The sequence below is a fragment of the Morus notabilis genome, unplaced genomic scaffold, assembly GCF_000414095.1.
Source record: "Morus notabilis unplaced genomic scaffold, ASM41409v2 Scaffold79, whole genome shotgun sequence".
Taxonomy (NCBI): Eukaryota; Viridiplantae; Streptophyta; class Magnoliopsida; order Rosales; family Moraceae; genus Morus; species Morus notabilis.
This window is the reverse complement of record NW_010366287.1, coordinates 337,588-356,948: the sequence shown is the minus strand read 5'-3', so window position 1 is coordinate 356,948 and position 19,361 is coordinate 337,588. Positions and strand designations below refer to the sequence as shown.

Below are 19,361 nucleotides of genomic sequence, written 5' to 3'. Positions count from 1 at the left end.
AAAGGACGGTCCGTCAATGAGATTGTAGACAACAAGGCCTACAATTATATAGTTGTATATACAAAGTACTACCAGAAAATTAAACAGGAGAGAAATGTAAATATAATTGTCTAAATCAATTTAGCACATATAAAAATTACCTCATTCTTTTATTAAGTAAAAAAAAAAAAGGGATCAGTGATGCCCTCCTGGTTGCAGGTGGACCGATCCAATCTCTATCATTAATTTTGGGGATTCCTGGAGGACATTTGTTAAGAAAGCAAAGAAAATAAAAATTAAAAAAAAAAGACTCTAGTAAGTAGTAACATTTTGTTTGGGATAAGGATAAATTACACATTTTCCTTTTGAATTGTAGATATTGTCACAAAAGGCTTCTGAACTTTAATTTTAGTTTTTTTCTCCCAAATTTTAACAGTTTTTGTAAATTTTTCCCCTCAACTAAATTTTTGACGGAAAATGTTACGTGAAATGCAAAAACTAATAAAAAACTCCTAATTTTAAGATATTTAACAGAAATAACACGTATTACACAAATAATTAGTGTCGTTGATCCATTTTTAATGTACAATTAATCTATTAGCTCCACCTCATTTAAGCACATAAAAATACAATTACCCAGTAAGAGCTGTCAATATTTTACTACACCAATTTTTTCTTAATTTATTTGACCTAAGAAATTTTAGAGGATCATCAATGAGGACCAACAATAATAACAAGAGTAAGAATTTAACACAAGAAAAATTTACAAGAGTTATTAAAGTTTTAAAGAAAAAAATTAAAATTAAAGTTCATAAACATTTTGTGACAAGAATTACGTGGAATTTGTTTTTGAGATAACTTCGTGAAATTGAAAAAAAAAAAAAAGAGAATTTACCTTTTAAAAATGTATAAATTTAAACTTTTACGCCTTACACTTAATAAATATTATTTTGTTAATATAATTATTTAACTAAAAAAAAGTATGAATCAATAATAAAGAATAAAAACGTGACTCATACACTTTTAAAAAATAGGGAGAAAGAGAGAAATATGTCAAGACTTGAGATGAATTAAAATTAATAGGTCAATAGTTTACATAAGTTAATAAATATGCGAAATTACTGTTTTTGTCCATAACATGTCTGGTTATGAACCATAACTTGACAAGTTATTGTCCATAATTATCTATAACTTGTCTGACTATGAACCATAACTTGACAAGTTTGTCCATAACTTATTTGGTTATGAACCATAACTTGACAAATTATGACCTATTAATTTTTATAACTAAAAATTGACCTATATACTTTTTTAAATTTTTTATATTGACATATTTTCTACTATTTCACTAAAAAAATATTACTCATATAATTTTTAAAACTATTTATCAAGATTAAAAAAAATATATCGAGTTGAGCCCACCCAAAAAGCAGATGAAATAAGAAGTGGAGTGGGGTACCAAATAACCCAAAAACCGTGAAAAAAAAAAAAAAAAAAAAAGATCTCCCAAAATCCTTCTTTGGTTTTCGCAAACGGCTCCTCTGCTACCTCACCTTATCTTCCTCCTTGCAATGCCATGCTTTGCTTTCATCTGTGAGTTCCTCTCTCTCTCTCTCTCTCTCTCTCTCTCTCTCCGCATCCAAAATGAGTTTCTTTTCTATTCTTTTTCTCGAAATATTTTTAGGAAATTTTACTAGAAATGAAACCTCTCAACCCCGTTTTCGTTCTTAAATTAATTCTGGCTTTAGAAAATAAAAGTGAATGAATCAGAGAAGTTTACAAGTAAATAATCAAATTGCATTTTATGCGCCTAGTACATTTTACTTGATGCGGTTTTTTTCTTTTTTCTTTTTATTTTTCCCCCCTCATGAAAGGAAAATGTTCATCGTTCTTCCTAGCTTCAGTTTGAAAAAATTATGGGATTTAATAATTCAGTTGTAACTAGTTATGCAGGAATTCCCGTATATATACACACTCATATATATATATATATATATGTATATATATATATAGGTATATATATATATTTATTTATATATTTGGTCTTGAACAACAAGCATTGTTAACGATTTCGCAGTATCTGTCAAATTTCATCCCAGTTGGGGGAAAACTCCTTAGAATGCTTACTTAGGGAAATGCTCATATTGGGTACCTCATAATAGCCATATATTCATCATATCAAGAAAATCGTTAACTGTGTATTTCTGGCTCCAATTACAAGTTTGAGATTGGAGTTCATAACTTCATACTACTAGGTTCAGGTTCTCATTAGCTGGAAAAAGAGGCTTTTTAGGAAAGAAGAAAGAAAATGTTCATGTCCTGGTGAATTGGTGATGTTATTTGTTGTACAATAGAGCTTAGCTTGCGGTTAGACATGCCTCATTTGTGCATGGTATATGTTTGTTTAAATGTTTCTTTGAGTTTCATTTCATGAAGGGATGTGAACATTGAGAATTAGTATAAGTATAACATCGAGAATTATTTGAGGCCGTACTGTTTGCTGGATTGAACATCATTAGAAATACTTTCATGAATACGTTTAAGAAAGGTTGGGCATGTCTGGATGATATATTTTAAATATGTTGTGTATGATGCTATTCTACTACTTGTATGATGATTTTTATCCTAGTTAGTTGCATGTTTGAATTTGTATCAGGAGATTGTCGTTTTTGCATTTGCCTTCTGATCGTGGTCAAGAAAATCTCTTTCGGCTGCACTTTGGATATGTGGTGGAGTACAGACACTTTCCACCTATCAGAGTGCGGCAACATCATGATATCTCTGTGCCGAGGAACTGGTCTTCTCCTATGTCCCTTGTTAGTTCCTTCCCTAGACTTAACTCTGTAGGATCGCTGCAGAGCTGTGTTGATGTTGATGAGAAATCTGGAACAGACAAGTCCTGCCAACCAATAATCAACATAGATTCATGCACGAGGCAACTTTTGGTTGAGGACGTTCTAGCAGTTAATAGGAGTGACTCTCTCGAAGCTCGTTTGGATAAAGATCTTAAAGAAAAGCAAAGACGAGAAAAGATAGGACTTGCAAACAAAGGGAGAGTGCCATGGAACAAAGGCAAGAAGCACAGTGCAGGTGGTGGGATGTACTGTGTTAGTTTGTTATTGAAACTTGAAATTCTTTAACTGTTTAAACTAAACTGCGTTTCTTTTACTTGACGTGACACAGAGACCCGTGAGCGAATCAGGCAAAGAACACTAGAGGCCTTAAATAATCCCAAGGTGACGTCATGTAAGACACTAAGAATCAGTTAGTTGCAATGCTACCGGGCATTCACACACACACACACACACATGCATCCTTCTTTTTCATTAGATCTTAAGCATGGAAGAAACTTTTGCTTCACGATCGTTTCTTTCTTCTAAATGTTCTCTTGTGACCTCTCAATACTTTTCAGGTCAGACAGAAGATGGCTGAATGTCCCCGTTCTCATAGGTAAGTAACATCACAGTTTTTTATATCGCAGTCTAGGTGAAAATTTTGAAATTTGAAACTTGATTGTGTGTGAGCATTTAGCATACTGAAGGGGAAGGCTTTAGTTGCAAGCTGTTCTCCTGCAGCCAACTTTTCACAATCAGTAGATTTATTGTTCGTATCATAATAAAAGAATTTTCTTTGAAAAGATTCTTGTTTTGAGATTGAAGGGAATACTTTAGTAAAGACGACATTTTTTTACAAATTTTTTTTATTTTTAAAGTCTGAAAATCTAATTTCTTTGCAGTGATGTGGTCAAGCAAAAAATAGGTTCCGCACTTAGACGTCTTTGGGCGAAGCGTTTGAAGTTGAAACGGTCGAGGGAGACATTTTTCCAGTCATGGGCAGAAAGTATAGCAGTGGCAGCTAAAACAGGAGGACCTGAACAAGAAGTGCTAGATTGGGATAGCTATGATAAAATCAAACAGGAGTTGGTTCGGCAGTGGCTTCACTTCACTGCAGAAAAGACAAAGGCAAAGGAGTTGGCAAGGATAATGAGAGAGGAGAAAGCACAGATGAGGAGAGAGGAGAAAGCAGCAAATGCAATAGCAGAAAAGATGGAGATGCTTGTACGCAAGAGAAGATTGCGCGAGGAGAAGTTAAAAGAGAAGGAAGAGAAGGCAAAATCCAAAAGAAAACTATATCAAGACAAAAAGGATTCAACTAGAAGGTTGAAACTTAAACAGAGGTTAAGCCAGGTAATTTCCCACAGATACAGATATAGAGCTATTTTTATGGTCATCATTTTTGGGTCATACACAAATGAGATATCATCAAAGACAACTCAAGGTAGATCGGTCACGCAATGAGTGTAGGTGCCTAAGAATTGAATCATAAAAGACTGCGCATCAGCTTCATCTACAATGAGGCCTTGAAACATTATAGGAAAACAGATAATGCTTGAGAATCATACGTATTGAAACAAAAACAAAAATCAGGGCAATCGTCCTTGAGAATGGAGGAAAAAAAAAAAGGCCATCTTTACAATTTTTTTTTCTTATCAATTCATAAAAGCATTATAAGCATTTTCTTTTAACAGGGGTCCCTATCTAAACCAATGAAATGCTTACCGCTGTCCGCTTGACTGATGCTATATTTCATCATGTGCACAGATTCGCCAGAAGATTTCAATTGATGGTCAAGTCTCTAGGCAAAAGGGCACAGTTAACTCTCACATTCCAGCCTTGGAAAAATTGGATCTAGAGCTTATTAAGAGAGAGAGTTTGCAAAGAGAAATTTCTTTTGCAGATCAGATAAGAGCTGCCAAGAACAAAAAAGCAGAATTTGCCCCTACAAAAGCCCTGGCAGCCCCATCTTGTGTTCATCACTCTTTTAGTGGAAAACCATGATTTTGAAAGCTCAACCTTCCACATTCTTCATCAAAAACAGGCCTTACATGCGCCAGCAGGTGGAGTGGCTGCTCTTGACTTTCGATGATTGGCGTGTTTCTTTATTTCCCTTTTCATTTCCCGTGGTTTCTCTAGAGGAATTAGTAATTGCACTCTTATAACATACTTGAACCAGTCTTCTCATGTGTTTTTGTAGCTTTATCTCAATCATGAGAGATGGCACTTGATTCGATTGAGCTGTACAAGGCGTCGTAATGTCGGGTTCAGTCAGATAAACTTTAGTCCCTGTGGTGAAAGGAAATTTTGTCATGAGCTATCTCGTCTGAGTTGGGATTGGGAAGCTCCTTGCTTGCTTAAACCAAGTTCTTTCTCAATTTTTGTTGACCCCGATCACTGCATGTAATGAGTTTAAGGAGTTGTACAATAAATAAAGCATTTTAACATTGTTAAAAACGGATGATATGTGTTCCTGGGTCCGTTGGGGAACTATGTGTGTCATGCTTGTATGACTCTAAGAGTGATGGAGGGTGTGCGAATGCGAAGGTGTTAGCATAGCATTAGCCTATGAGTTTCTTTTTTTTTTTTTTTAATATTAAAAATGAACCAACGGTAAAATTTAAATGATATGTGTGTGTGTATTTAGTGTAGGCACCGATCAATGAATAAAATTGGCATTCGCCTATGAGTTTCTTTTTTTTTTTAATATTAAAAATGGAAAAGTAAACGAGAATGATTTTAAATAGTTTTTTTTTTTTTTTTTTTTTGGCATTGATACCCCTTCAATTTTACACGTTTGATAAATTCAGTCTCAACTTTTAGGACCCTTTCAGAAGATAAACTCAAATTATAATTTTTTATTTTGACGTTTAAAATTCAAAATTTTTGTGAGAGAAAAATATTGTAGCAGAATTAATTATTTGAGTTTGAGTATATGAAACAAACGGATCCAATCTTGGCAATTTTCTCGCTAAACTTTAATAGTTATTGTAATGTTAGTCAAATTAACAACGCAGTTAAAATTAGAGACGATTTTTTTCACATGAACATTTAATGAGGTTAATTCTGATCTTTTTGTATCGAATTGGTCCCACGTGAACATTATAAGTGATTTTTTTTTTTTTAAGTCAAGAACCTGGGAACTTGAGATTCTTCCGTAGAATTGAGGTTGCCAGATCGTGACATGGGATCTACATTTTGCAACAAAAATATTCTCAGGACCTCCTAAAGAAATTGGCGTGGTTGGCTGCAAAGTGTTTGAAAGCCAATTTATCGACCAGGAGAGAAGGAAAAGAGAAAAACCAATGGACATGGAAGAGTATCGGCAAACACGAAAATGAGATGTGACTTTATATGAGAGTTTTTAATTGTAACAGAAAAAGTTAGATATGACTTTTTGTGAGAATTTTTAACTGTAGCAAAATTAGAATTGAAAAACTTATTTGCTTATCCCATTCCAGACCATATATCAGCTTGTATTGCAAGTGTTATTAGCCAATTTATGTACACAAACCTTACATAGTGAAGCAATCTATCGGATTCTAAGATACATAAAAGGATTTCCCGGAAAAGGCTTGTTATTTCAAAAAAAAAAATACGGAGCTTAAATTGAACGTTTACATAGATGCAGATTGAACAAGGTCCAGTCTAGATCAATGATCAACTATAGGATATCATACTTTCATAGATGAGAATTCGGTCACTTGAAAATACAAAGAGCAACCGGTTACAGAATGCTCGAGTGTAAATGGAATTCCAAGATATAGTTCAAGGAATATGTAAGCTGCTGTGGGAAAAACAACTAATAGGATAATTCCATGTGAATTGAGAATAAAAGTAGGGATATTTACCTTTTTATACTTTGTAGTTTGGGTTTATTTAAAAAGTATACTTTTAATTTTTGATCTCATCAAATATATACTTTTAAATTATATTTAATACTAAAATTTATACATTTTCACAATCAATCCTCGATTTTAACCTTAAGAATACCTAAAATACTATTAAATAAAAACATAGAAAAAGGAAAAAAAAAACCTTTAAACTCACAATTTTGACCTCTAAAATATGTAAAATACCATTCAAATGTTTTTTTTATTATAACATTAGAAAGTTTGTGTTTTTCTTTTTTTTTTCCTTTTTCTTAATGATAGTTTAGTCATTTTAAAGGTCAAAATCAATTATTGACCGAGATAAGGCATAAATTTATATATTAAATCTAATTTGAAAGAATACATTTGATGATATCAAAAATCGAATGTATAGATTTTAAATAAACCTAAAACACATGGTATAAAATATAAATATCCCATAAAAGTATAAGGTCCTATGATGTTGTACTGGGACAATAAGGCAGCGATAAATAAGCTACTTGAATTTGAATACTAGGTCAAACAAAAAGGTATATGGCACGAACGGTATAAGAATAGGGAGGGGGCTTGCTCTAAACTTCAAAACAGATTTTTGCATTTCAGTGAACAAGGCAGTTATTCGACTATCATATAGATGTACCGCGGGTGGCTTCTCTCTTGGTTGTCGTGCACAATCCTATTCAACATGATCAAGTTAAGCATGTGGAGATTGATACAATTCATCAAGGAGAAGATCGAATCATGGTTGGTTTGTACTCCCTATATTCCTTCTCACTTTTAACTTGCAGATGTTCTCTCCAAAAGACTACTCAGTTCAATGTTTCAACTAATGTACGGGGGAGTGTTGAAAATTCTAGAGTCTTTTAATTGTTATTAGTTGTAATTACTTACCAACTCTATCTATACCTAGTTAGATAGTAGTGGGCAGATGGTAGATAAGAGTTGTACACATATTTGTATCCTTATATTGATCAAGATGCACAAAAATAAGGGATTCTTTCAACCTTTAGACAACAAAATCATCACAAGTAGTAGCAAAATACTTGGAAAAGATAACTCGGGCCCTTGATGAGATTTGATAGCATTCAAGGCATCAGACCACGCGTGCATCTTTTGCCATCTCAAAACTCTACAGCAAAATCCCAGATTTAGCTAATTCCATGTCCCAAGTCCAGACTCGATTGTTACAAGCAACAACCATGTTCTCACCTTTTAATCGTAGATAGCAACTTTGATTCCTACACGTAAACAATTCCGTTCAAAACTTACTACATACCACAGCATTTCATCCTATAAAGTAGCAGAAGAAAGGTTTTCCTCTGTCAAGCGTCCAAAACAGTGAAGAATAATCAGCTGTTTAAAATCTTAATGAATTTCACATTACCAAGAAGATTCATCTAACAAGATTAACTACATTTCTCAGGATAAATGATTACTCCAACGCTAGTACAAGGCCTCGCTCATTTCACAAATTCGAGTTTTCAGTTTTAAGTTTCTACCATCTCAGCTCGAATTGAAAACTCAAATCCGCAAAGCGAATAATACCTAAGTATCAAATAACAAAGTAGATGTAATAAAGAGCATGCCTAACAAAAAATAAAAGTAATAAAGACCAATATCCAGAGTTTACAGACCATTGGGAAAACTCACAAAGGGTATTAGAACATGATGTCGGCCATTTAAGGTACAATTAACAGTATCGCAACCTAATATGCCCAGCAAAATAAGATTTAATCCAACTCTTTTATCTTAGTACTAGTAATATAAAACAAAACAGGATGCCATTTTTGCTTATCTACACAGCTCACAACGCTCAAGGCATTTCCCAATTGGACTAGTAATTTCCTCCAGATGCGTCCCTGTCAGGTGTGTAGCTGTTCTGGTATTCATTGTTGGGAGCATTACCAGACCATCCTGCGTTATTCTGCTGCATTCCTCCCATGTTTGGCGGTGGCCCACCTCCCATGTTGTTGGGTGGTGCCCCTCCGTAGTTGCTAGGTGGTGCTCCTCCGTTGTTGGGTGGCGCCCCTCCGTAGTTGCTAGGTGGTGCTCCTCCGTTGTTGGGTGGTGCCCCTCCGAAGTTGCTAGGTGGTGCTCCTCCATAGTTGCTAGGTGGTGCTCCTCCGTAGTTGTTCGGTGCTCCTCCGTAGTTGTTCGGTGCTCCTCCGTAGTTGTTGGGTGCCCCTCCATAGTTGTTGGGTGGTCCGCCACTCCAGTTGTTGCTTGGTGGCGCCCCGCCATAGTTGTTTGGCAGATTCATGTTGTTGGGGGGGGGATATCCACCCATGTTGTTTTGGGGAATTCCACCCCTATTTGGTGGTGGACCAATGTTGCTGCCAGGGGGGCCTTGGGGATTTGGCCCAGCATTCTGCACTGGCGGGCGCCTCTGAAAATCTTGGTTCTGCATATTCTCCACACCCCTGTTTAGCGGTAGACCCGTGTTGCTGCCAGGGGGCCCTTGGGGATTTGGCCCAGCATTCTGCACTGGCGGACCCCTCTGAAAATCTTGGTTCTGCATATTCTCCCTTCTCCTCTCAAAGTTCCTTGATCTATCAAAATTACGAGGTCTATCATTGCGTCTGTTTCTCTCATTTGCTCTGGCATTGTTCCTTATCCATTCCTCATGGTACTTGGGATCATAAGGAACTGCCTTACCATCAATAAAAGGTTCCCCTGCCATATGGAAAGTAAAAGGCTTCATCCACAAAATAGTAGCCTCATTAAAATAAACCATTTAGTACATCACGGGATTGAACCCGCAACCCCCCACCCAAACCCCCCAATGCCACTAGACCGAGAGGTCTTAGGCCATTTAAAATAAACCTTTAAACCTTTTGAGGAGTACACTGTTACCATGATGGGAGGTAAACAACCCATATTCATAATTCTAAAGCTACATTTTGCTTTGAATTAAAAATGATGGCAATTTCTCTTCTGATAGCTATTTGAATGTGCAGCACAAAAGGAAGACGGCATAAGACAAGCAAATTATGCCTTTAGACCTTATTTATTCAAACCACAATAGACGATATTCTTCTCGTAATAGAACTTATAGAATTATCTCCCTATCATTCAGGTTGAACAAATAAATTGAACGTGAACTTACAGAAATTAATTAGTTCAAAGACAATATTTAAAATTTGCTATCAGAATCTAAAACTTACCCCCATAGTCTTTGTTCCTTACATCCAAGTATGAATCAGGAAGGACCCAGCGCACTCTAGGCAATTCTGAAAGAATTTGACAAAGAAACGATTAAGAATACAAATCCTGTAAAGCCAATAACAAAAAAAAGTCATGCACTTACCCAAAAACAAAAATTACCTTTAATTTTGTATGAAATTTCTTCAGATACTAATGCTCCAAAAGCATAATAACACCTAGTTGAAACAGAGTAAATCTTCATCCTTGCTTCTTCCTCACTGCAAATGAGATGCATAGGCAACATTAACAACTGATTACATAAATCATGGGAAATATTATCCATCACAAGTCAAAATATATACTTCAATAGTGAAACAAAAAACAATAGAGGTCTTCAAGCAATCATCAAATATAGTTTAACAAAAGCATTTCTTACAGAAGCAATAACATAAATATCTCCTAATTTGGGTTCAGAAATATCTAATAAACAAGAACAAACCCTAAAGATCAAAGAGAGAGAAAAATAACCCAAAATAATTCCAAATACCAAACCAAATCACTTCTATTGTCTTCATTTCTCAAATCAAAACCAGAAAGCAAAACAAACAGAAAAGGAATATTGAATCGAAGAAATAACGAGAGAAGAAAGAAGGATCACCTTCCGACGACTTGGGATAGGGTTTTGATGTAGCTATCAATGATGTCGTCCCTTGTAGGCTCACCCTCGGGCGGCTCCATGACGACGAGCCAGTGCTCGAAATCGCAGCCGTCGAGCAGAATCGTCTCCTTGGGAGGGCGATTGGACCAATTAGGGCTGGGATCCTTGAGAGAGGAGGAAGTGGCGTTGGTGGAGAAGCTTCGGAGGACCGAAGAAGGAGAGACGCCGCGGGCGGTGGCGATGGCGCCGGCGAGGGGACGAAGGCGATGGAGGAGAAAGAGGGAGGATGAGCGAGAGTGAGCGACGGAGGCGGTGGTGGAGAAGGAGCGAGAGAGGTAGGAAGCTAGGGTTAGGGTTCTGGGGAGGCGAGACAAGAAGGTCGCCATGGCTGAAAGATTGAGAGATAAACCAAAAACCCTACCGAAGGAGAGAGATTGGGAAATGAGGGTTTAAGGGTGAGGGGATCCCTTTTATATAATTGATTTCCTGAATTGCCCTTGCCTGACCAATAATGGTATTCTAAATAGGGTTCGTTTGACGTTTTTGTCCCTATAATTTGAGAGAAAGAAATAAATAATAGATTTACGGTGTATAATTAAGGTAAATAACATATTTTTAAAATTATTTAGAGTAAATCATAGTAATTTAAAAATTATGTGATAAAAATATTTTTATCAATAATAAATAAAAAACTTATGTGGTAAAAAAAAAATTTTACTAGTCATAAATAAAAAAATTATACAGTAAAAAATATTGTTACTGTATTTATTTTAAATAGTTTAAAATATGTTATTTACTTAATTTAGTTTCGTAAAAAATGATATTCACTAGAATTTCTACTAAAAATATTTTGATTGAATTTGCAAGTTGTCTAGAGCTTCTTTTTTTCGATTTAGAAATGAATGTTCGGGCTAATCTATGCATGTCTCGATTAAGCCTACGTGATTTGTGTATTATACTTAGAGATTGAAATCTTATCTGCGGGTACCCGCCCTTAATAAGAAGGGTATGAAGATACTAGAAGAGGTAAGGTTTGAATATGGGGATTAGAACTAACTCTTGAGTTGGGGATGGGGCAGGGTTAGGGGAAGCTCCCATGTCTCCGCCCCTAACCCGATTATATGTACTTTTATTATATATATATATATATAAATATTGTACTTTAAAAAATCCTAAAATTTGTGTATAATAATTATAAAGAAAACGGAAACTATCAAAAAGAAAAAGGGAAATTACCTTTCAATTATAAATAACAAATTTTAATAATGTTCTTAGTACTATTTTAATGTTTTGGTTTGTTTACAAACTTAGTTTATGGATTGTTGTAGTTTAATTTGTTTTCATTTTTTTTTAAGACATTAATGAGTATGTTGCTAAATTTTATAATTAATTTAATGAAGTTTACTTTGAGTTTTATAATGTTACGAGAATTTTTTAATTTTTCTTTCATAATAGGTAAATAGGTAGCTTACACCTTCAATACAGATTCTCCGACTCCCGACTCTGCCTAAAATTAGACGGGTATGTAGGCGAGTATGGAAAACAAAATAAGAGTAAATTATGAAGGTGGATGAAGCATACTCGTTCCGGCCCAACCTTTTGATAGAAGGCGCACTAATACATGTGACATGTTGTCTTTTGATAGAATGTTATCTAAAATTTCAGTCTTTCTTATAAACCAGCTCAAAGAACGTATATGAAAACATTTACCTCCAAATTGCAAATAGCCTTCATCTATTCAAGAACACACTATGCAATGCTTTTATTAAATTTATAAAATAATATTAGAAGTTATAAATTAGCTTAGCAATAGTGAAAAGTTTATAGGGACGAAAATATTCCACATGGAGATGACTCCCGTCCTCAGACACTTATTGAAAATGAGAATGAGGATAAGAATAAAATCTAATCTTTAGTCTTGATGGGACAGAAACGGAGGAAGCTCTACCCGCTCCACATTTTTTCCGATATACATACGTTATATATTTTTTAGATAAATATATACATATATAATTTTTTTAAAAATTACTTTTTACTTAAAAAGGAAAAAAAGTAACTGTGTTGTTCTTTATGGCTCTACTATTACAATTTAGTTTGCATATGTTTAGAATTTAGTTTGTATTATAGAACCTTTAATTTTGGTCTAAATTTATAATAAATTTTTATTTAAATTTCAATAATTTTTAGATGCATAGTTCTATTGATGAGGAATAGTGCGTGTATAGAGATGGTTCACAATGCGAAATTCCTGACCCTAACCCCATCTTTCCTTAATCAAAATCATTGTTGAAATTTTTTGATATTTCTCAATATTTGTGTAGAGGTCGATTTCTAACAGTATAATTTGTATTAGGGGTTAATGACCAATTCACGGAGTAATAGATGTTTGATCTGTTTACCTAAGATTGATCTAATGGATGAATGATAAAATACAATGTGGAAAATATAGAGAGACACCGGAATTTATAGTGTTTCACTCCAAATAATAGGGTTACATCCACTGTAGTGTTTGTTGTTTGCACTATATATGTAGAAAATAGGACAAAGAAGCTTGAGAAATTTGAGAGAGACAATAATGGAGGAAAGAGAGAGAGGGAGCGGCTTTAGGGTGTATTGAAGAGGTAATGCACGAGCTATTGGGTTTTGAGATGCTCTGGACGTTGAGGGAAGTTCTCTTTTTATAGCTGCAAACTCTTATTTCTCAAGTAAGGCTAGTTTACCTTTCTTGAATAGAGTTAACTTTCCGGATTGTGTATTATTCAACTTTCTTTGTAGACTTCGTATCTTCTGAGATTTAGTCCACCTTTGGTGCGATTTGATAGCTTCCCAAAATCCCGAAACGGAAGGTTCTTCAGAAGTTCTCAAAATATTTTTCAGAGCAGTCAACTCCTCTGCTCTACCGAGCGGTCGCAGTGGACTCAGATGCTGAAGTCGTTTTGAGTTGATATTGAATCTGGATCGTCTTCTAATCTTCTTGAGCTGCTGAATCCTTCTGAGAGGTTCTCTTGGATGATGATCTTCAAGTCTAGTCAACTCGAGTTAACACGTGTACGGTTGCGATTGAGTGACGAAATCTAACACCAACAATTTGTTTATATATCCATGCAAAAATCTTTAAATATAAATTATTAATATTTTTTATTAATATTCAATTTTTATCCTTGTTCTCCTTCATATGGTGACACTAATTTGAATTTTGCATGACATACTATAATTTTTTGCTCTTCAGGAATTATCTAACTAGTATTAGCTGCATAAAAAATATAATTTAGGGTTTAACCTAAATCTACATTAGGTGATTAACCACCACTTAAGATTCCTTTTCTTTTCACCGTACATTAAAATCCATATTAACACAAAATAAATACATCAATAATCAACAATTTATAGGCGATTAAATAGTACTAGAGCATTGTTCCAATTTAACTTCACAATCATGTTTTCTATTTTAATGGACAATAATGCTGTAAATTATAGAAGCGTTTGCAGGTTATTGTTTTCTTTTGATGCAAGGTGGAAAGATGCAGTCAGCCAGTTACAGAAAGGAAAACAAAAAAAAAAAAAAAAAAACCAAAAAAAAAACAAAAAAACAAAACAAAACAAAAAAACAAAACAAACAAATAAACAAAACAAATAAACAAAAAACAAAAAACAATCACAATAAAATAAAATATAAATTAGAAAGAAATTAGAGTCAGACCATGTAACCACTTTTTGGCAACTGAACCACTATTTTTTTAATTCAAATCTTAGCATGAACAAAGCTGATCCCATAACAAATTTGCCTATTCTTTGTAGATAAATCCCATTCCAAGCAATCACACAAGTTTTTTTTTTCCCCCCTTCCCTCTTTAGGAAACAAATCAGAAACTAGCATAAGTAATTAATCACAATTAGCAGCTTTCAAGTAAATAATAAGAATTAATTAACAGCTGTTCTTCTTAAAAGTCAGAGATAATTTTTTCTTACCAAACTGTTCGAGTTGTGTGAGATATAGTTTAGGCAACCAACACCAACCTTCCGCAGTCAATATTTAGCTCAACTGAAAAGCTTCCCAAGCAGACTCAATCCCACTCTTGCACTCTTTCTTTCTCTCTTTTGTATTTCTTGAGACTCTTTTTTAAGTGTTACAATTTTCAAACCCCATTAAAAATCCCATTCCTAGCAAGAAAAAAGAAATGGAAAAGGAGAACCCAAATGAAGAATATTATCTCAAACGGACTATAAGCCCATGAATTCCAAACATCAAAACTAGCTTGCTTTATCTCGTCTTAGCTTGTGTTTGACACTAAAAACTTAGTTTGGTATGTTGGTTCATCTTCTTTCTTTCTTCAACATAATCCCACTTGACACCACATTCCTCCTCTCAGTCTCTTTCACTCTCCCCAATGGAGTTACCAACAAAACAGCCGGTTTCTGGTAGCCGGAAAATCTCATACTCGATAGAAACGAGGAACCTGTCATACAGATTGAGGACCCAATTTGATGAGGTGAATTGGGCATGCTTTGGTTGGAGCAAAAAGACAAATCAAAATTTCATTTTGAAGAATGTAAATTGTGAAGCAAAGGGGAGAGAAGTAACTGCAATTGCAGGGCCTAGTGGAGCTGGCAAAACCACACTGCTCGAGATTCTTGCAGGGAAGATTTCTCCAAGTGAAGTTTCTGGCCAAGTTCTGGTTAATGATAGGCCTATGGATACTAGATGTTTTCGGAGAATATCCGCTTATGTCACTCAATTTGATGCCTTGTTTCCTTTACTTACAGTTGAAGAAACACTCATGTATAGTGCCCTCCTAAGGCGGTCCGGGGGCCAGAAAGAGGCTGCTGCTAGAGTGAGACAGCTGCTGAAGGAGTTGGGGTTGGATCACGTTGCGGATTCAAGAGTTGGAGGAGGATCGAGCAGTGTTGTTTCGGGTGGTGAAAGGCGGAGAGTTTCGATTGGAGTTGATTTAGTCCATGACCCTGATGTGATTTTGATCGACGAACCGACTTCAGGGCTGGATTCTGCTTCAGCACTCCATGTAGTCTCTTTGCTCAAGACGATGGCAGTTAGTCAAGGCAAGACGGTTGTTCTAACCATCCACCAACCCAGTTTTCGAATCCTCGAGCAGTTTGATCGAATCGTTCTGCTTTCAAATGGAAATGTGGCGCATAATGGACCGCTGAATCTTCTTGAAGAGAGGCTTACGTTTGCCTGGAACCATAGAATTCCCATGCATGTCAATGCGCTCGAATTCGCCATTGATGTTGTTGAAAGCTTGGTTGTACAAACTTCAGAAACTTTTGGCAGGCAATATAATTTCCTCGAGACAATAGACAAAGAACAACAAAATAGGGATCGAGATCCCAAAATCAGGCTTGCGTTATCTGGAAGTTGTACAGAAGAAAAGTTTGTTTTCTACACAAATACTAGGCTCAAGGAAGTTGTAATACTAGGGAAAAGATTTTGCAGCAACATATTAAGAACCAAGCAGCTGTTTACGACAAGAATTGTCCAAGCACTAGTGGCTGGATTAGTACTTGGAACCATATTCCTTGATGTTGGCAATGACCAAGGAAAAGTTGCTTTACAAACGCAAACCGGGTTTTTCGCATTCAGCCTCACTTTCTTGCTATCTTCCACAACAGAAGGCCTTCCAATCTTCCTGCAAGAGAGAAAAATTCTAATGAACGAGACGGAAAGAGGCGCTTACAGAGTTTCCTCCTATGTCATGGCAAACACCCTCGTGTTTCTTCCATTTCTTCTGATGGTTAGTATTCTGTATGCCACGCCGATTTATTGGCTTGTCGGATTAAGGAGAGAAATCGACGGTTTTCTTTACTTCTCTCTAGTGGTTTGGATGGTTCTCTTGATTTCCAATTCATTTGTGGCATGTTTCAGTGCCCTAGTGCCCAACTTCATCATGGGGACATCAGTCATTGCAGGGCTAATGGGATCTTTCTTTCTCTTTTCGGGCTATTTCATATCGAAGGAAAACTTGCCTAATTACTGGCTTTTCATGCACTACTTGAGCCTTTTCAAGTACCCTTTTGAGTGTTTCTTGGTAAATGAGTATGGTGTAAAGCAAGGGAAGAAAAAGTGCTTAGAAACTGAGCAAGGAAGAGGGTGCATTCTATATGGAGATGGGTTCTTGAGACAGCAGGGTTTGAAGGAGTCTTTGAAATGGAGCAATTTGGGTGTGATGTTGGGTTTCATTGTTGGGTATAGAGTGCTTTGTTTTTTGATTCTGTGGTACAGATGTTACAGAAGCAGAAAGTAGATGGCTAGAAGTTCTACATTTTTTTTCCCCATTTATTCTTATATTTGTCTTAGTGGATACATATTTGTTTCTGTTGTATCATTCGTTTGCTCAGTTATATTAATGATGATTAAACAAATGTACCAGTAATAACCATCATTAATAATACTCAATATATATATATATATATATTTTTTTTTTTTTTTTTGAAAGGCAATATATTTCTCATTTCAATAGCAATATTATTATCATAGGAGTACCAAAAAAAAAAAGAGAAAAAAAAACTGACATTAACATAGAGCTAGTGGACTTCTGAGTAGCTCAAACTTGGCTCCAAGTCACTAATGACATCTTTTTAGGCACTACAAATGATAGGCATATACACTATAGTAGATGGAAACATAACTCTTACCTCGCGATTTCTAGCAATAAGAAACTAGTAAATGCAGCATCAAAACTTTCTACAATAGCCTCTGCCTCTGCAGGGAAAACAAGCATGTTCCTGCGCTCGAAAGACCTCTAATTTTGGTAGATTCATAAAGGATATTGCTCGATTCGTTTTTCGATTGCTACAACATATATCACAAGTAGTTTGTAGAATAATCTGAGAAGCTTAAAGGAATTCTGTCCTTTTGTAACAAAACAGAGGAATGAAATCTAGTCAATTGTGAAAAAAAAATTTACACTCAATATAGCCAGAAATTAGGCAAGTACAAAAGATTTGTTTGACTCACATTTTAGTTTTTTTTTTTTTATACAAATTCTGGAGCAAAATTTCATTGAATTTTGGTTAAAGAAAAAAAAAAAAAAAAAAACACTCTACTTTTAAAACGTTACCAAACAAGGAGGCTTTACTTAACTAATTACTCCGGTCATATATAGAATTGAAGGTCATGGTAGCAATTGAAGTGTCCATGCCTGATGAAGATGTTTTCCCCGAGTCTACAAATACTGCGTCAGACGAATATTTTGTGTTGACCTTATCTTTTTCATCTCCTCCACCTTTCAGACCCATGAACTCAGAAAGCAATCCTGGTTTCGATACCGTCATGTCATTCACATCTTTGTCCCCACTTAGCATCTCAACAACAGTAGACATGGTTGGCCTGATCTTCGGCATGTCTTGAGTGCAGAGTAGAGCAATCTTTATAAATTTACAAGCCTCGTCAAGATTGAGATCATCGTTTAATGACGAGTCTACCAACTCGGCAAGCCCCCCTCTCTCATATAGATACCATGCCTGCAATTGAAGATTCTATAAGTTCTACAAAAATTCCATCATGTCATGCCCTTAGAAGCATGAAAAATAGAACAGTAACCCCATACCCTAGACAAATACATAGCCGAAAAATATGGATAAAAAACAAAACTTTTTTTTTTTCCTTTTCCCAAAAGATTGTTGCTGCAGTTAGTAAATCAAGAGTGCTCGTTCACAAGCCAATTCAACAATTTTAGCTGTTATCTTCTGCAATATACTTATGGTCATGAGTACCACCAGGAGGTGTTTGTTTGAGTACTAATACTATTTAAATATAGATAATCGACTTATGCAGGAAATTTTAGTTAAACCTTTTTTTTTTTAAATAAATTTTAGTAACCTGAACAGAGGAAAAAGGTGCTGAATTAGACACGGTTGGCATATAAACTCAGTGACAAAAATGTTATGAAAAATAAATAGATGGTGTGGGAGAATGGGAACTGATAGCAATAAGAAGGATTTTCAACCACTCATAATCATCATAATAAAGAGGAATAACAGAATAATATCGTCCAAAATGTGGTGAGAAGCCATCTAAAGTTACCAATGTAGAAGTCTTCCGGATAAAAACCGACCTTATGTATAGATGACGAGATACATTTTCGTTGTAACGTATAGAACAAGTGAAAGCCAGTTAATGTCAACTCAGAAATGGAAACAAAAACATTTCCACAACAGCATATCTGACAAAATATTTCCACGATAACATATGTGACATTAAAAAGATTCATACCCGTTCAAGGAGATACTGGTCTTTTTCTGGTAACCGCCTGTTTGTATTGCTCCTCCCACTAACAATCTCTAATAGCAACACACCAAAACTGTATATATCCGCTTTCCTCGTCACCTGACCTCGTATGGCGTATTCAGGTGCCAGGTAACCTCTACATGAACCAAACAACAGTGCAAATATGACACAATTAAATCGCCAAGTAATTGTAGTGAGAATAAAAGCTGAAATCCATAGCATAATACTTTGCATGAAGCACTTAGATTACCAAGTGTGATTTTCTGTAACTGCATCTTCCAAAGAAACCTAAATTTTAACCATTTATTTCGAAAATTAAACAGAAATTACAAAATTGATAGCAGGTGAAAAGCGACTTATACAATTATTTTCAAGCTGTGTTTTCAAAATCTGTATGGAAGTAGAAACTGAAGGGTGCGTTTAGAATTGGTTCCAAAATGTTTTTGTTTTCTATATGAAAATAGAAATGAAAACGTTTTCATTTTCATTTTGAAATTATTTCTGAAATGCGTTTGGTAGTTTTATTCAGAGATTGATTTCAGTTTTAAAAAAAACTGAAACTGCGTTAGGTGGTTTAATTTTTGAAAACATGTAATAATATTTAAAATAATAATATATTAAATAAATAA

General features: G+C 35.1%; 4 protein-coding genes across 8 annotated transcripts in view; 2 read left to right on the top strand and 2 right to left on the bottom strand.

Annotated features, from left to right (window-relative positions):
* Positions 1-1,491: 1,491 nt before the first annotated feature.
* Positions 1,492-5,244, top strand: LOC21401644 (stress response protein NST1). Its single transcript, XM_024173396.1, has 6 exons — positions 1,492-1,572; positions 2,636-3,069; positions 3,163-3,215; positions 3,392-3,429; positions 3,716-4,166; positions 4,581-5,244. The coding sequence occupies exons 1-6, from the start codon at positions 1,556-1,558 to the stop codon at positions 4,815-4,817; spliced, it is 1,230 nt and encodes a 409-aa protein (XP_024029164.1). The 5' UTR covers positions 1,492-1,555; the 3' UTR covers positions 4,818-5,244.
* Positions 5,245-8,231: 2,987 nt separating this feature from the next.
* On the bottom strand, positions 8,232-10,913 carry LOC21401643 (multiple organellar RNA editing factor 8, chloroplastic/mitochondrial). The gene is made up of 4 exons (XM_010109954.2): positions 10,488-10,913; positions 10,010-10,107; positions 9,850-9,915; positions 8,232-9,358 (listed from the first exon to the last, which is right to left on the bottom strand). Exons 1-4 carry the CDS (start codon positions 10,871-10,873, stop codon positions 8,520-8,522), a joined length of 1,389 nt encoding a protein of 462 aa, XP_010108256.1. The 5' UTR covers positions 10,874-10,913; the 3' UTR covers positions 8,232-8,519.
* A 3,962-nt stretch (positions 10,914-14,875) lies between these two features.
* On the top strand, positions 14,876-16,747 carry LOC21401642 (ABC transporter G family member 10). Its single transcript, XM_010109953.1, has one exon. The coding sequence runs from the start codon at positions 14,876-14,878 to the stop codon at positions 16,745-16,747; it is 1,872 nt and encodes a 623-aa protein (XP_010108255.1).
* A 676-nt stretch (positions 16,748-17,423) lies between these two features.
* Positions 17,424-19,361, bottom strand: part of LOC21401641 (cold-responsive protein kinase 1) — a 6,375-nt gene continuing 4,437 nt past the window's right edge. For 4 of the 5 annotated variants that reach the window (XM_024173389.1, XM_024173390.1, XM_024173388.1 and 1 more), the window contains 2 exons: positions 18,718-18,868; positions 17,425-17,966 (listed from right to left, as the gene is read on the bottom strand). In XM_024173389.1, the coding sequence (XP_024029157.1) occupies positions 17,586-17,966; positions 18,718-18,868 (532 nt within the window). In that variant the 3' untranslated portion in view covers positions 17,425-17,585. Of the gene's footprint in view, positions 17,967-18,717; positions 18,869-19,361 lie in introns of all 5 variants that reach the window. The other variant, XM_024173392.1, reaches the window with a different exon arrangement.

Coding starts and splice junctions, on each gene's coding strand:
- LOC21401642 (XM_010109953.1), top strand. CDS start 14,876: ATGGAGTTACCAACAAAACAGCCGGTTTCTGGTAGCCGGAAAATCTCA.
- LOC21401643 (XM_010109954.2), bottom strand. CDS start 10,873: ATGGCGACCTTCTTGTCTCGCCTCCCCAGAACCCTAACCCTAGCTTCC. Junction 10,108..10,487: donor CTATCCCAAGTCGTCGGAAG/GTGATCCTTCTT, acceptor TCTCATTTGCAG/TGAGGAAGAAGCAAGGATGA. Junction 9,359..9,849: donor AAGGAACAAAGACTATGGGG/GTAAGTTTTAGA, acceptor TCCATATGGCAG/GGGAACCTTTTATTGATGGT.
- LOC21401644 (XM_024173396.1), top strand. Junction 3,430..3,715: donor GAATGTCCCCGTTCTCATAG/GTAAGTAACATC, acceptor ATTTCTTTGCAG/TGATGTGGTCAAGCAAAAAA. Junction 4,167..4,580: donor TTAAACAGAGGTTAAGCCAG/GTAATTTCCCAC, acceptor TCATGTGCACAG/ATTCGCCAGAAGATTTCAAT.